Source organism: Saccopteryx bilineata, chromosome 3 (genome assembly GCF_036850765.1).
Source record: "Saccopteryx bilineata isolate mSacBil1 chromosome 3, mSacBil1_pri_phased_curated, whole genome shotgun sequence".
Taxonomy (NCBI): domain Eukaryota; kingdom Metazoa; phylum Chordata; class Mammalia; order Chiroptera; family Emballonuridae; genus Saccopteryx; species Saccopteryx bilineata.
Window position 1 is genome coordinate 248,730,047 of NC_089492.1, and position 16,670 is coordinate 248,746,716.

At 48.8% G+C, this 16,670-nt stretch overlaps 1 protein-coding gene across 2 annotated transcripts in view; it reads left to right on the forward strand.

Moving 5' to 3' along the window:
- The window catches only part of SLC1A7 (solute carrier family 1 member 7), a 52,105-nt gene that overhangs the window by 24,044 nt on the left and 11,391 nt on the right, over nt 1-16,670 (forward strand). For both annotated transcript variants that reach the window (XM_066269170.1, XM_066269171.1), the window contains exons 3-4: nt 2,583-2,798; nt 15,068-15,110. In XM_066269170.1, coding sequence (XP_066125267.1) covers nt 2,583-2,798; nt 15,068-15,110 — 259 coding nt within the window. The remainder of the gene's footprint in view (nt 1-2,582; nt 2,799-15,067; nt 15,111-16,670) is intronic.

The window sequence follows — 16,670 nt, forward strand, 5'->3', positions numbered from 1 at the left end:
TTGCCATCCTCTCAGCCTCCCTGTTGGCTCCTGCTGGCCAACTGCCACATCTACAAATTCTCATCCTCCAAGAACTAACCCAAATGACCCCTCCTCCAGGAAGCCCTTCCTGACCCTCCAAGCTAGAAGTGATCCCTCCCTCCTCTGCATAAAGATAGCACATCCTGGTCCTCTCCCTTATGGCACCGATGCATCTGTTAACCTTGTCCACTGGTTACTTGAGTCCACTTGTGTTCCTAGTGCCTATGTCTGTCTCCTTCCCTATCCACTTGTCCAGGGATCCCCAAACTTTTACACAGGGGGCCAGTTCCCTGTCCCTCAGACCGTTGGAGGGCCGGACTATAAAAAAAACTATGAACAAATCCCTATGCACACTGCACATATTTTAAAGTAAAAAAACAAAACGGGAACAAATACAATATTTGAAATAAAGAACAACTAAATTTAAAGCAACAAACTGACCAGTATTTCAATAGGAACTATGCTCCTCTCACTGACCACCAGTGAAAGAGGTGCCCGTCCAGAAGTGCAGCAGGGGTCCCTAGTGTAGGGACCCCTGCACTTGTCAGACCAGGAGCTACTTGAGGTCAGGGATTGATTCTGATTCCTTTCTGTGGGCACAGGGCACAGCAAACAGTGGGCATGAATGAAGGAGGATAGACCTGGAGCTGGGGCCTGAGTTCTGGTCCAGCTGGCCACTAATGTTCTGTGTGACATGGGCCATGGCTTCCCTGTGGCCTGAAGTAGTTAGACATTGCTGTGAGGGATTCTGTTGTGGTCAGGGGACAGTTTGGCCCTGGGCTGGTGTGCTGGCCCTGGTCTGGGGATAATCTCTTATGGATAATGATTGCAGGGTGGCCCCCCATTTCCCTTGGCCACGCAATCTCATTATAAGCCCTTCAGGATTTATGTCTGAGACCCACCCTAAGCCCATCACTAGCATATGCCATCTTGGCAAACAGGGATGAACAGAGATTGTAAACATTGACTCGTTCATTCATTCAGTTATTCACTCACTCCTTGCTTCAGCAAACTGCTGCCAAGCTGTACACTAGCAGGGTCCTGTGCCCAGTTTTGCAGACCCAGCATTGAATCAGACCTAGGCCCAGGAAACAATCAGCAACTTAGCAAGGTGGGCCTGGGACAGAGGACAACTCAGGGGCTGTGGGAGCCCAGAGAAGGGGCCTTCACCCTGCCTGGTAATCAGGAAAGGCTTCCCGGAATACGAGACTCTAAAACTGTGTCTTCACAAAGAGTGAGCCTTTGCTAAAGTGAGCAGGGAAGAGCAAGCAGGTTGCTCACGACAGCAGTTACAGCTGGGGGGTAGGGGGAAGGCTAGCTATGCTCATCCTGATGTTGGATGCTGCCTGCATGTAGCCTAATGATAAGAGGAGCGTGGAACAGGAAGGATTATCCATTCTTGTTTATATTATTAAAACCAGACAAATACTTCCTTTATATGAAAGAATGAAAGGGCTTTGGGGAAAAATCCTTTTGGCAGCAAAGCAAAGTGCGAGCATCTCCTTAACTAATCTCTCACTTCCTGCCCCACCCACAGCCATGAGGAGAGTAGCTCCCGGCTGACCTGCACTAGGGCCAGAGACCAGGTCAGGGAGGGCAGGGGTGAGAAGGACCCAAGAAGAGAGAGACCAATAATCCCCCTCAACACAGTCATGAGGGCTCTCTGTGCCTGGGCATTAACCCAAGATGGCCACAGGGTGGCACCTTTCAGGGAAAATTTAACCATGGTCCCATTTTATAGACAGGGATCCTGAAGCCCAAGGATGAGGGAGTGACTTGCTTGCCTTAGGCCATATAGCCAATGGACAGAGCTAGGACTAAGTACCAACTCCCAGACCAGGGCTCTAACTCATTGGTCTCCAACTTTTTTTGGGCCACGGACCGGTTTAATGTCAGAAAATATTTTCACGGACCGGCCTGTAGGGTGGGACGGATAAATGTATCATGTGACCAAGACAAGTGTCAAGAGTGAGGCTTCGACAGATGTAACAGGGGGAATCTGGTCATTTTTTTTTAAAAGAAACATTGTTCAGACTTAAATATAAATAAAATGGAAACAATGTAAGTTATTTATTCTTTCTCTGTGGACCGGTACCAAATGGCCCATGGACCGGTACTGGTCCGCGGCCCGGGGTTTGGGGACCACTGCTCTAACTCATTCATTCACTCACTCATTCATTAGTTTACTCAGCGAGCCTGAGTAAATACCTACTGCATCAAGAGATCATGCTGGGCACTGGGGACCCACAGAGAAGTCAGATGTATCCCTCTTCTCACATGTCTTCAATCTGATAAGAGAGACAGACAGGTAAACAGACAGTGACAACTAGGTCATGACAGAGGACGCTAGAGGCTATGGGAAACCCAATGGGCTCCTCACTTTGGGGGAAATGCAGGTAGTCCAAAAAGATTTTACCAAAGAGGTGCCACTGAACTTGGTCTTACCGAGTAGGTAGGAGTTAGGCACTGTGAGGGTCCTGGGAAGAGCCAGAAGGGGAGCAAGAGTGGGTACGCCCAGGGCCTGCCCCACTCACAGACCCTGACCCACATCACCCTCTCAGCTTGATATCTGGCCTCGCCTCCCTGGATGCCAAGACCTCCAGCCGCCTGGGCATCCTCACTGTGGCATACTATCTGTGGACCACCTTCATGGCAGTCATCGTGGGCATCGTGATGGTCTCCATCATCCACCCAGGTGGGGCGGCGCAGAAAGAGACAACGGAGCAGAGTGGGAAGCCCATCATGAGCTCAGCCGACGCCCTACTGGACCTCATCCGGTAACCCTTGCCACCAGCAGCTTGCTTGGGAATGCCAGGCCCGGGCTGGGGCAGCTGGCTCCACAGGCCCAGCCCCATGCCTACTAGAGGGCAGGATCGGGTGTGGGGAGAGGATGCTCAGTGTCTGCTCTTGATTACTCACGGTAACAGAAAGGCAGCCACAGAGGCCACTCTGTGCTCCTTCAGCCTCTGGGCTCACACTGCGCTGTCTGTCCCAATCTGGCTGAGAGCACCTCCAGGGCAGGACGGGGGCCTCCTCCCGGAGCCCAGCCCCAGGACACGGCCTGGCACAGAGCAGTCACCAGTGTGCGCTTGCTGACTGACTGAGCTTGCTTGTGCACACCTAGCCTCCCAGGTGGAAGGCCAGCAGTCATGTTCCCCTCCCCGCTCCACGGCCCTTTTCCTTTTTGGTTTGCTTTTTACAGATGAGAGCGAGACTCAAAGAGATGAGGTGACTGTTCCAGGGTCATCCAGCAGGTAGATCGTGGAGCCAGGACTCAACCCAGGCTTCTGATGCCAGGAGCAATGCTCTCCTCCCTGCGCCACCCCTGCTTGAGCCACATGGGCTCTGCTAATCATTTATTTCACACACTCCCCTCCCAGGAAAGTGCCGCAGATCCTGCAATATATCCACGTCTGGCTCCCCTTTCCCGGACTCCCTACAGACCGTCTCTCCCCTCTCTGGCTCCCTCACCAATGTTGGCCCTACCTTGGGAGGAGAAAAAAAGCCCATGAATAGACACAGAGGACGTGGGGGTTGGGTGGAGAGCAGGGTCAGAGGAGGCAAAGCTGCTGCTGTGAAGGATGGGAGGAGTGGGGAGAGGGGCACAGCAACAGCTGTGTACAGGTCCTGAGTGGAGAAGCAGTGTTGTGGGGAGAACTCACAGCCCATTCAACATGACTGGCATGAGGTGGGGGGGGGGGGGGAGTAAACAATCGCTGGGGAAGTCGGTGGGGCTGGACCATAGAGAGCATGTGAACCAGGCCAAAAATTGTGTTTTGTCCTGAAATGGGTTTCAAACACAGGAGTGGCATGATCCAATTCAGAAGGCTCACTCTGCCTGACCGAGGGGCGGGGCAGGCTAGGAAGGGAAGACAGAGGCAAGGACAGGCCAGGGTGGTGGCGCAGGCACAGGGAAGAGGGCAGACTGCCAGCCTGCTCAGGAGGGAAAGTCAGCAGGAGCCGGGGAAATGGAGGGGAGAGTAGAGGAGAGGGCGGTGCTGATGGCATGAAGGCTTCTGGTGGGAGCACCTGAGTGGATGGCAGCGTGGTCATCATGCCAGAGGTGTCCTGCCAGAGCAGGACATCTGGAGGAGGTGTCAGCTGATGGTTGGCTAGTGCATCCAAATCTCATGGGAGAGTCTGTCCTGGAGAAGGTGGTTGGAAAATCAGCAGAGTAAGGGTGTCGGGTAGACCCTGGTGCTGCAGCTGTCTCCTGGCACAGTGTGAGTGAGGAAGGCAGGACCGGGACAGAGCCCGAGGAAGCAACACATTGGAAGTAGTTTATTGGGCTCAAGAGGAAGCCCCATCAAATTGCTCTGTGGACTCCTTCCAATCCCTTTTATTTTCTTGCCAATCTCAGATATAAGAAATCCAGTCAAGCCTGACCAGGCGGTGGCGCAGTGGATAGAGCATCAGACTGGGATGCCGAGGACCCAGGTTTGAGACCCCCGAGGTTGCCAGCTTGAGCGCGGGCTCATCTGCTTTGAGCAAGGCTTGAGCCCAAGGTTGCTGGCTCGAGCAAGGGGTCACTTGGTCTGCTGTAGCCCCACAGTCAAGGCACACATGAAAAATCAATCAATGAACAACTAAGGAACCACAATGAAGAATTGATGTTTCTCATCTCTCTCCCTTCCTGTCTGTTTGTCCCTATCTGTCCTTCTCTCTGACTCTCTCTGTCTCTGCCACAAAAAAAAAAAAAAAATCCAGTCCAGAGAAAATGAAAAGTTCAGACTCATCCAATTTAAAATGAATCCTATCTAAGCCCCTTCCAACTGATTCAAACTTGGAAACTTGGAGTGGAAAGATCATAGTAGGTTCTTCTCCTTCTTGCTCCACCTACCCCCTGTTGCTAGCACTGGGGCTGGGCCAGTGGAGAGAGGAGAGAAAGTAGGCTAGAAGGTCCTCCTCCACTGATGGTAGAGTGAGCTAGGATAGGCACTCTCAAGTTGTTTTTCTTCAGGGGTGCTTTTGTGGGTTCTTTGGAGCCTCTCTTGCAGAGGTGTCTCTCTTATTCCCTTGACTTGGGTGATCCCTGCTCCATCTGGCTGATTCTAACGCCTTCCTCAGGCCTGACCTCTGGTCCACTCCTCTGTTGAGGTCACCTGGGTGATCATCTTAGGCAGGATCTCTTCTGCAAGGTCCACATCTGGCCCATGGGAAACATACATGTCTTTGTTGGAAGTTCAGGCCTTTCCCAGGGCCTTGGGACATGAGTCAGGCACCAGCCGGATGCTCCTCAAATCCTAAGGGACACTCCTCTCCTCCCCTATGGGGATAGATGCCCAGCACACAATTCTTTCTTCCTTCCTCCATCCCTCCCACCCCCTTTACTCCCTCGTCACCCTCTCTATCAACTATTGATTCCTGGGTAACAAACCAACCCAAGACTTAGTGGCTTAAAACAACAACTTTGAGTCTGTAAGGCAGCTGGAAGGGTGTGTGTCCACAGGCAGCTGGTCACTCAACCGGAGAGCCACTCATCTAGGATGACCTTGGCGGAGATAACTCAACTGTGCTCCCGTGGTCTCACATCCTCCAGCAGCCAGCCTGGATTTATTTCATGGTGGTGACAGGTCTCCAAGAGAGAGCTAGCCTGGGCATATTCTTACGATGAAGGTAGAGGAATGGGAGAGGAAATAGAAACATGCAAGTGTTTTTCCTAGTCTCTGCTTCTGTCAAGTTGATTAACATCTTATTGACCAAAGCCAGTCATGTGGGCATGCCCAGACTCAGGGTGGGAGGGGACCACAACGTTACGAGGCACAGGGCGTCATTAACGGGGGCCATCAATGCAATCTACCGAACTCCCTCCACTTCTCTGTTCTTTGGGTTCTCTTTTATCCTACGAGGTGTGTGATGAACTAAGGATCACAAAGGTACTTGCAATTTTGTTCCTGTTGTGCGGCTCTCAGCCGCAGGGTCCGGAGCCAGGCAGAGCCCCGGGCAGGTGTGTTGTATTCACATGCACTTGCCGGGTGATTTCACCCGGGACCCTGGCAATGGATACCTTCTGTACACCGATGCTGACAAATTTTTTTTCCAGCCTGGACACCTGTCCCCTATACTTCAGATTTTTACATATGAATGTCTAAAGGCATCTCAAAATTAACACATCAACAAAGCTAAACTCTTGATTTTCCCCATACATCTGCCCTTTGTTCAGTCCTGCCCATCTTAGCCTGATGTCTCTGAGTCTCTCATGTCTTGTATCCAATTTGTCTGCAAATTCTGTCAGCTCTACCTTCAATATAATACCTCAAGCTTTGTCCCTTCTGTCCCTCTCTACCACTTCACCATCACCCAGACCTCCAGCACCTCTCACTCCAGTGTCCACCAACGTTACCCTGCTTTCTCTCTACTTCCTGAGTCTGTTGGCACAGCAGCCAGAGGGACCATTTAAAAAACCTGTTCCCAACTCATCACATGTCAACAAAATCCATTGTTCTCTCTGACCTACAGGCCCTTCGTGATCCTCCCGCCACACACAGGTCGGCCTCTGACCTCTGCTCCAACTCTCCCTCCCCTTGCTCCGGCCACGCTGCAATCGTGCCATCCCTCCAGGTGGCGTCAGGGCTCCATGGGCATGCCTTGTCCTCACCGCGGCCTCTGCCCGGGTGGCCTTTCCTGCAGAAGGCACGTGGCTCCTTCTCTCACTCCATGTACACTTCTGCTCTGTGTCACCTCTTCAGAGGGGCCACCAGCCCCTGGCACTTTCTCCTCATAGCCTTTACTATTCCCTGACATTGTCATGCCTAGGTACTTCTTTATTTCTCTGGCTCCAGGAGGGCTAGGCTGCAGTTTCCTGGAGCCTAGAACAGCAGCTAACACAGTGGAGTGAAGTGTTTGTGGAATGAATGCACACTGGTCTGTGGGGTCATCAATGGAGTTGGGGTTTGAATCCACGGGAGAAGAGGGACCAGCCCGGAGCTGGGGGAACGGTGCTGAGCTCGTGGGACTGAAGCCGGGCAAGCCGTGGTCCCTGGCCACACTGGAGGGCTGCAGGGCTGATGGTAGGAGTGTGCTGAGGGCCAGGAGAACCACAAGAGCAGACAGATGTCCTGGGAGCCAAAGGAAGAGAATTTTTGAGAAGTTTCGTTTCTAAGAGCTGTTATTTCTAAGATTTGGTGACTATGATTCATCATTTCTTGGATTCTATGATTCGAAACAGCCTTCCCTCATGGTGGAAGGAGTTGTTGTTGCTCAGGGAGCCCCACCCTCCCACCACTGCCTCCCCTGCTCAGAGGCTGAGGGCTCTGGATGGGGTGCACGTGTCAGAGTCAAATGTTCCAGGAGCCGTTCCTGCCCTTGGTGCCTTTTCACATGCTGAAAGTTGATCTTCTGGTTTGAGGCATTTTCCCCAGTTGCTCTCAGCCCCTGGCAAGTTGTTTTTGCAAAGCTGGGTGATTGTCATTGTTTCTTAGGCAGAGAATGGGCTGCAGGGGGAGATGCATGCTTCCTGGGGCGAGGAACCAGATCCTTGGAGATGTGAGATCTTGTCTCAGCTCTGCCAATAATTCTCTGTGTGGTTCTGGGCAGTCCAGTCCAACTCTCTGGGTCTCAGTTTCCCCAGTAGTTTTCAAGGAGCCTTCTAGCTCTCTGGTTCTGAAACAGAGGAATCCAGTGAGTAGGGGGCTGCAGAGTATGAGCAGAAGTTTCTGGAAGCACATTCTGGGAGATGAGGTTAGCACAGTGCAGAATTCAGCCTTGAAGAACCTGACTCCAGGCCAAGGGGTTGGCTGTTAGGCTTTAGAAACAAGAAGCTGGTTGGGTTTGGGAAGAATGGATTGGAGCAGGGTTGAGGGGACAGGATGTGACTGGAGGCAGGGGTTGCCCTGGGAGAGGGTGCAGTCAAGCCATTCCACTCAGCCCACATTTTTTTTTTTTTTACAGAGACAGAGAGAGAGTCAGAGAGAGAGATAGACAGGGACAGACAGACAGGAACAGAGAGATGAGAAGCATCAATCATTAGTTTTTCATTGCGTGTTGTGACACCTTAGTTGTTCATTGATTGCTTTCTCATATGTGCCTTGATTGGGGGCCTTCAGCAGACCGAGTAACCCCTTGCTTGAGCCAGTGACCTTGGGTCCAAGCTGGTGAGCTTTTGCTCAAACCAGATGAGCCCGTGCTCAAGCTGGCGACCTCGAGGTCTCGAACCTGGGTCTTTGGCATCCCAGTCCAACGCTCTATCCACTGCGCCACCGCCTGGTCAGGCTCAGCCCACTTTTATTAAGTACCTGCCCTGGGGGAAGACACTGTGCTGAAAGCTACCAGGTAGGGTAGGCAAATACAAGTCCATGCATCAGGCTGTCCACCATCTTGGGACAGACAGATGAGAACAGTGACTGGACAACCATTCTCTGAGACCCTTCTAGCTCTGACATTCTGAGAGGCTGTGCCTACAATGGACACCAACAGTGACAGCACTGAGGCCCCCTCACTCTTGGTCTGGTCCAGAGCAGATGCCCACCATGTGTTGAAACTGAACAAGAACACAATGACCAGGGCAGGGAACTGGGAACTGGGGCAGATGTGACAAGTGAAAAGTCAAGAAGATAAGGGGGCCAACTAAACAGAGAAATAAGGTCCATAGCACACATTGGCGGTGGGAAGATGCATCTGTCTCTCAAAGATTATTCTGGAAGAACACAACAGCCTGTGCCCCTGGGTGACTCGCATAACGTGAATTCATTTCCCAGGGCTCCAGAAAACTGATGTCTGTTGACAGAGCAGCCTCACAGAAAAAAACCAAGCAAAACACTAATCAAAGCTTCTTTTTTTTCTTCCTCCTCTTCCTCTTCCTCTTCCTCCTCCTCCTCCCCTCCCCCTCCCCCTCCCCTCTCTTCCCTTCTCCTCCTCCTCCTCCTCCTCCTCCTCCTCCTCCTCCTCCTCCTTCTTCTTCTTCTTCTTCTTCTTCTTCTTCTTCTTCTTCATCTTATCTTATCAAAACACCAGAGACACTGAGTAATGGTTTGGCTCTGTTTAGAGCTCTCAGGGATTGGAAGAAGCCCCTGGGAGCTGTGCTTAGAAAGGAACGATTTCCACCTTCGGGGCCTAGGTTGGGGACATGGGGTTGGGTGAGTTTGGAGCTCACACAGTGGGAGCTTATAAACAGTAAGTGAGGAGAGGAAGCCTTGCCCTGAGACCAGCAGGCAGTGCCAGGACAGAGTAGGTCTGTATTAAGTGGCCTCAGCTATTAACATCTCTAAGGCCCATGAGGTCTGCATTCTGTAACTGCCTTCAGGAGCACGGGCCTCATAGGGCAGCAGGAAGGTTTCCTAAGGGCAAAAAAAAAAAGTACATTATAAGGCCAGTGGCCATAGCCGTGGCCATTCAGATGCAGGTTCTCGTTGGATTCAGGTAGACAGTAAAAGAATTGTGGAGCCAGAAAATGGTGAGCCATTTAGTTTACTGAAGTGTCGTAATGGTGAACAAACAAACAAACAGGAAAAACTGCTTCCTTTTCTCTCATGGCTCCCAAGCCACAACTCATTCTCTGAACTCCCTCCGGACTCACAGACCCCCACCAGCCTCAGCAGGGCTCTACCAAGCCCCTCAGCTCTCTCTCTCTTTCTCTTTCTCTCTCTCTCTCTCTCTCTCTCTCCCTCTCTCTCTCTCTGGACTCACCAGCAAAACAGGCTGGGGGAAATAACCCCTTCTCTAGCAAACAATAGCAAACAATGGCTCCACCCAAGCAGGAAGGGAATCCGCAATTTGTAATATGCGATGCTGAGGGCAAGCACCTGCTGCCTTTCACAGGCCACACACAGAGGCTGCCCTGAGCCAATGCAAAATACAAGCGAGCAAACCTAAACACACTTGTTTACCCAATATACATTTTCCCATTTAATAATAAAAAGTAAATTCTTTATTAAAATTTGCAGAATAAGTCCATCCATAATTAGTATTAGCATGTGCATTAGTTAAGAATTGCTTTTGGGCCCTGGCCGATTGGCTCAGCAGTAGAGCGTTGGCCCAGCATGTGGAAGTTATGTATTCAATTTCTGTTCAGGGCACATAGGAGAAGCGCCCATCTGCTTCTCCACCCTTCCTACTCCCCTTCCTCTCTATCTCTCTCTTACCCTCCTGCAACCAAGGCTCCATTGGAGCAAAGTTAGCCCCCGGCACTGAGGATGGCTCCATGGCCTCTGCCTCAGGCGCTAGAATGGCTCTGGCCCCAACACAGCAACGCCCCAGATGAGCAGAACATCACCCCCTGGTGGGCATGCCGGGTGGATCTCGGTAGGGCACATGCAGTAGTTTGTCTGCCTCCCTGCTTCTAACTTCAGAAAAAATACACAAAAAGGAAGAATTGTTTTTGGCCTGACCAGGCAGTGGTACAGTGGATAGAGCATCATACTAGGACGTTGTGGACCCAGGTTTGAAACTCTGAGGTCGCCAGCTTGAGTGTGGGCTCATCTGGCTTGAGTGCGAGGTCTCCAGCTTGAGAGTGAGATCATAGACATGATCCCATGGTTGCTGGTTTGAGCCCAAAGGTCACTGGCTTGAAGCCCACGGTCACTGGCTTGAGCAAGGGATCACTCGCTCTGCTGTAGGCCCCCCCCCCCATCAAGGCACATATGAGAAAGCAGTCAATGAACAACTAAAGGAACCACAATGAAGAATTGATGCTTCCCTTCTCTCTCCATTACTGCCTGTTGATCCCTGTCTGTCCCTCTCTCTGTCTGTCTCTGTCACAAAAAAAAAAAAAAATGCTTTTGGCTGCTAGTTAAGAAAAACTTGAACCAGCAGAGGCTTAAGTAAGGTAAAGCCTTGTGTTTCTTCCCAAATAAGCAGTCCAGAGGTGGGCTGCTCGTGGTCATCAGGTGCTTCCTCCGCCTGTGTGCTTTACTGTGCTTAGTACTGGGCTGTGTGTCCCATGGTCCAACAAGACTCCTGAAGCTCTGGTTTATGTCTGTGTTCCAGGCAGAGAGAGGAAAGTTGGAGGAAATGACCAAAGAGTCTTGGCTGAGTGACACCTTTTCAAGAGTTTTCCAGAAAACCACCCAGTGAATCCCACCTACATCTAATTGACCACTCCTTGGCAAGAGAGGCTGGGAAACAGGATTTGATGGCATGGCCCTGTTGGTCTCCATAATGTCCCAGGGCTTTGCTAGTACAGAAGGAGAGGGACTGGAGACTGGTTAGGCAGCTAGCCATCCCTGCCAACACACACAGTATAAACTTTTAAAGGAAGTTGTACATACTAGGTATGTTCCATTAGGTTTCTTACGAGCTTTTGAATGTTCTTAGTTTCTCCTCAGGCTGAAGCAACCTTTCCACTAAGTTACATAAGAAAACTTCCTTATAAGTCTCTGGAACGTCCTGGAGATGTACCCAGGAGATGTTTTCAGACCATGATCAGTCAGTTCAGCGCGGGCATCCTCCACTCTGGTTGTGAGCACTGGGCTGGTGGGCCATGCACTCTGGCAGGCTGTGCGCCTGGCGTGTGCTGTGGGGTCCGCTTGATGTCAAAAACCCTTGCAGGCAGCTGCTAGTCTTGTGGCAGAAATCTGCTCATAACTTGCAGATTTAAAGCCTCACTTGAGCCTCTGGAAGCTCAGTTCTTCATTCCGCTTCTTTTCTCCTTTGTAACAAAGCCAAAATTAGTGGGAAAAGCAGGGCCAATCCTTCCCCAGCTTTCTGCCTTGGTAGCTCATTCTAAGCCCTTTTCTTCTGACCACATGCTTACACTGAACCTTATTTTAGCACCACTGAAAAAAGTGATAGTTGCTGCTTCCCAACAGTGGCTGCTGGGGTGCAAAGTTAAGAAATAATGCTCACTCACATACACATATATAACTCCATTTATGTGTGTGAGAGAGACATCACGCTGACTGGAGACTGGACCAGCAATCTTGGTGTGTCGGGATGATACTCTAAACAACTGAGCTACCTGACCAGGGCTGTACTATCATTGGAAACACCCTTTACCAGTTTGAGGGTAGGAATGCCTTTAATTTACTGATGAAGCCAAACATTTTTAAAAAGCTTTTGGAGCTACTTATGTTTCTTCTTTGGTAAAGTGAATTGCCTGGTTATGATTTTCAATTGCTTTTCTATTGGGATATTAATGTCTCTGTGGTCATTTATTTATGCAGCAGCAAATATTTAACGAGTGCCTGTTACATGTCGGGTATACCCTTCCAGGATCTAGGAACCTGCAATGAACAAAACACAGATCCCTGCCCTCCGGGAAGCTGATGTTCTGGTGAGAGCAGACAGACAGTGAGCCCGGAGACAAGGACAAGATTTGTAAAACTCTTTATAGATGTAGCATGATAACACTTTGTCATACAGTTCCCCCAGTTTGCAGTTTGCATTAGAATTTTATTTGTATTGTAATGTGTCCTACAGAGTTTCTTAGTTTATTAGCTTTTTATTGTGACATAATTTTGGTTTACAGAAAAGTTGTGAAGATAGTACAGAGTTCTCACGTACCGTTCACCCATCTTCCTGAGGTTAGCCATTTACAAAAGTGGCACATTTGTTAAAACTAAAATTAAATTAGTAGAATTATTAACTGAACTACAAAACTTATTTGGATTTTTTTTTCTTTCTTTTTTTTTTTTTTTTGCAAGAGAGAGAGAAAAACAGAAAGGGAGAGAGATGAGATGCATCAACTTGTAGTTGCAGCACTATAGTTGTTCATTGATTGCTTCTCATGCGTGCCTTGATGGGGGGCAAGGAGGGGTGGCTCAAGCCAAATCAATGACCCCTTGCTCAAGCCAGTGACCTTCGGCTCAAGCCAGCGACCTTGGGATATGTTGACGATCCCTTGGGGTTTTGAACCTGGGTCCTCAGTGTCCCAGGTCGAAGCTCTATCCACTGTGCTATCACCTGGTCAGGCCTTATTTGGATTTCACCAGTTTTTCCTCTAATGTTCTTTTTTCCATCCCAGAACCCAATCCAGGATACCATAGTGCACTTACAAAATTCTTAATTTTAATGTAGAAATATTTGTTAACTCTTTAAATGTTAATTTTATTGATTTTAGAGAAAGGGAGGGAAAGAGTGAGAGAGAGACAGGAACATCGATCTGTTCCTGTATGTGCCCTGACTGGGGATTGAACCGGCAACTTCTGCACTTTGGGACAATGTTCTACCAGGGGTCGGGAACCTATGGCTCATAAGCCAGATGTGGCTCTTTTGATGGCTGCATCTGGCTTGCAGACAAATCTTTAATAAAAAAATAATAACGTTAAAAATATAAAACATTCTCATGTATTACAACCCATTCATTTCCTACCGTTCATGTTCATGGTTGTGGGTGGCTGGAGCCAAACACAGCTGTCCTCCGGGACAACACCAAATTTTTATTGGATAATGCTTAACGTACACGGGTCGTTGTATGGCTCTCACGGAATTACATTTTAAAATATGTGGCTTTCATGGCTCTCTCAGCCAAAAAGTTTCCCAATCCCTGTTCTAACCAATCAAGCTATCTGGCCAGGGCAACATTTGTTAATTTTTATTGCTCATTTTGTTCTTAGAAAGTCCTTCCATATCCTGAGATCTGATAAAATATTAATCTATATTTTGTTTTAGCTTTTTTTGGTTGCATTTTAAAAATTATTTATTCCTTTAAACCACCTGGGATTTATTTGGGTACACAGTGTAAATGAGGATCTGATTTTGATTTTTCTGAATAGTTGGTCAGCTGTACAGTTCTGTATGATGAATTCTTCTTTTCTTCACTGCTTTGTGAAGCAACTTTTGTCAACTATAAGATACTGTACTGTACTTAGGTGGGCCTGATCAGTTGTGGTGCAGTGGCTAGAGTGTTGACCTGGGATACTGAGGCCCCAGGTTTGAAACCTTGAAGTCACCAGCTTGAGCACAGTCTCATCAATATATCCCAAGGTCACTGGCTTGAGCCCAAGGTCATTGGCTTGGGCAAGGGGTCACTAGCTTGGCTTGAGCTGCCCCTTCCACTCCCCATCCGGTCAAGGCACGCATGAGAAGAAATCAATGAACAACTAATGTGTCACACGCATGAGTTGATGCTTCTCGTCTCTCTCCTTTCTTCTCTCTCTCTCTTTCCTCAAAAATAAAATAAAATATTTAGGTGGTGTAGGTTCTGTTCCAAGCTACAGGTTCCACTACATTTATTTTTCTATTGATGGTTGGGTCAGTTTCTGTTTTTTTGTTTTGTTTTGTTTTGTTTTTGACAGAGAGAAAGAGTCAGAGAGAGGGACAGGACAAACAAACAGGAAGGGAGAGAGATGCGAAGCATCAATTCTTCATTGCAGCATCTTAGTTGTTCATTGATTGATTTTTCATATGTGCCTTGACCAGGGGGCTACAGCAGACCGAGTGACCCTTTGCTCGAGCCAGCGACCTTGGACTCAAGCTGGTGAGCTTTGGCTCAAACCAGAGAAGCCCACGCTCAAGCTGGCAACCTCGGGGTCTCGAACCTGGGTCTTCCCCATCCCAGTTCGATGCTCTATCCACTGCGCCACCACTGGTCAGGCAGTTTTTCACTGTTTTGATTTATGTCTTTATGCTATGTTTTTATATCTGGTAGAACTGGAAACCCTCCTCCATTAGCTTTATGAAAATAACAGTAAGAATGATCCCACTGATGTGCCAGGTCCTGGGTTTGGCGCCACAGATAAGATATGAACAACCACGTGCCACCTTCAAGGAAGCCAGTCTGGGGGGAGGCAGACGTGTGAGCCAGTGCCACGCTGCACGCCAGAGAGTAGGTGATTCGAGAAGGGACCACAGTGTCGACCTAGAACAGTCAGAAAAGGCTTGCCCTCTGATTGGAGTGGGAGTTAGAGAAGCAGGAAGGGCATTTCAGGTAGAAGGAACAGTGTGAACAGAAGACTGGAGCAGAAAAGTATGCAGCATGTTTAGGAGAGTGTATGCAATTGGTGTTGGAGCTTTAAGGACTGGGGATGGCTTTGGTGGGAGGAGGTGAGGCTGCAAAGGGAGGTGGTGCTGGGTAATGGAGGGCCCTACTGCCAAGGGAGATGTTCAAATGATCCCAAGGGCCCTCCTGTCCCAGGCTCTGGAAACCCATAAATCCTGACTCTCTTTCCAGGAATATGTTTCCAGCCAACCTGGTAGAAGCCACATTCAAACAGGTGAGTAGGTCCCTAAGGGATGGAGGGGTGTCAGGCAGGGCCAGCCTGGGCCTAACTGAAAACTGACAGGTTTACCAGCAAGTCTCCCATCTTCTGGGGGCAGGATGCTAGCTAGAGGGGAGGGAAGAGGGGGCACAGAGATCCTCAGAGCTTCCTGAGGCCATAGCCCTGCTCTGGGCTCCAGCTCTGCAGGAAGAAAAGCTATGCAGGTGAAGCTCCACAGTACAGCTCGCTGCTCACTCTAGGTCCACAGCAGGGCTGACATTGCCCTCGCTCCTATCCTCAAAATAACCTGCCCTTAGGTCAGGTCAACCCCTTTCCTGATGAGGAAACTGAAGCTCGGAGGATTAAAGGATTTGCCCAAGGTTATACCTCTAGTAAATGATAGCCTAGTTAGTAGGTAAACTAGGCCTATCAGCTTCTAAGCTTGTTTTCTCTCTTTAAAACAATCATTTCCCCTCAATAAGAATAGTAGTAATGTTCACTATAAAATATGAGAAAAATGCTAAAAAATATAAAACAGAAAATAGAAATTATCGTTAGTTTCAGCCCCTAGCCATGGTGGTAGTAGTTGGTATGCTTTTAGTCTGTTTTCCTCTAAACAAATGTTTCTTAGACTGAAATTAGGCTCGTAGTGCATGCACACTGTGCATCTTGCTTTCTTATTTCCCCGCTCCCTTTATATCGTTAGCATTTTCCCAGTGATTGTTTCTTTTTTTAATACAATATTTGTGGTGATAATTTACCCATCCCCCTTTTGGTGGTCCTGCAGGTGATTTTCAAAGTTTTGCCTTTCTAAAATTTTTGGTAAACATCTTTGTGTACCAATCATTGTCTGCACTGCTAATAGTTTCTAAGATGTTGAGTGGTTGGTTGACGTAATTCCACAGGCATTTCCTGACCCCTTCCCTATGCTGGGCCCTGCCTTAGGTCTGAGGACATAAAGGAGGTGGCTGAGGGTTGGTAGAGGAGGCTCCCGAATACGGAATTGTGAAACTTTGAGCTAAATTCTTGTGTCTTCAACTATGAAATGAGCAAGATAGGGCAGGACTCTAAATGCTAGACTATGTGGTCTGGAATTTATTCCAGCGGTGATGGGGAATCACTGATGGTGTGGGAGAGGAGGAGGAATATTTGTTTCTATACTTCATACCTACCCAGAATGCCCTTTCTTCTTTTGGCAAACTCCTACCTATTCTTCAAGACCCAAATCAAATGTCACCTTCTTTGTGAAGCTAAGTGACTCTTTCAGGTAGAGTAAATCCCTCCTTCTCCAAGGTTCTCAAGGAAGAATTCCTTGAGATCATTTTTGGATCATTTTTGTATCCCCAGAACCTGGCACAGAGTGTTCAATAGTGGAATGAAGATGATAATGGTGATGATAGCAATAATGGTTACTTAAGGCTTACCATATGCCAGGCACTGTTGTAAGCACTTGACATAGAAAGGGCTGGGCAAACGTAGGTTTACAGTTTTGAGAACATGGAACAAAGTTTATTCTTGTATTGTTATTCATTCTTGTGTTACATATTTTTCCATACGAACAACCCTAAACTTACT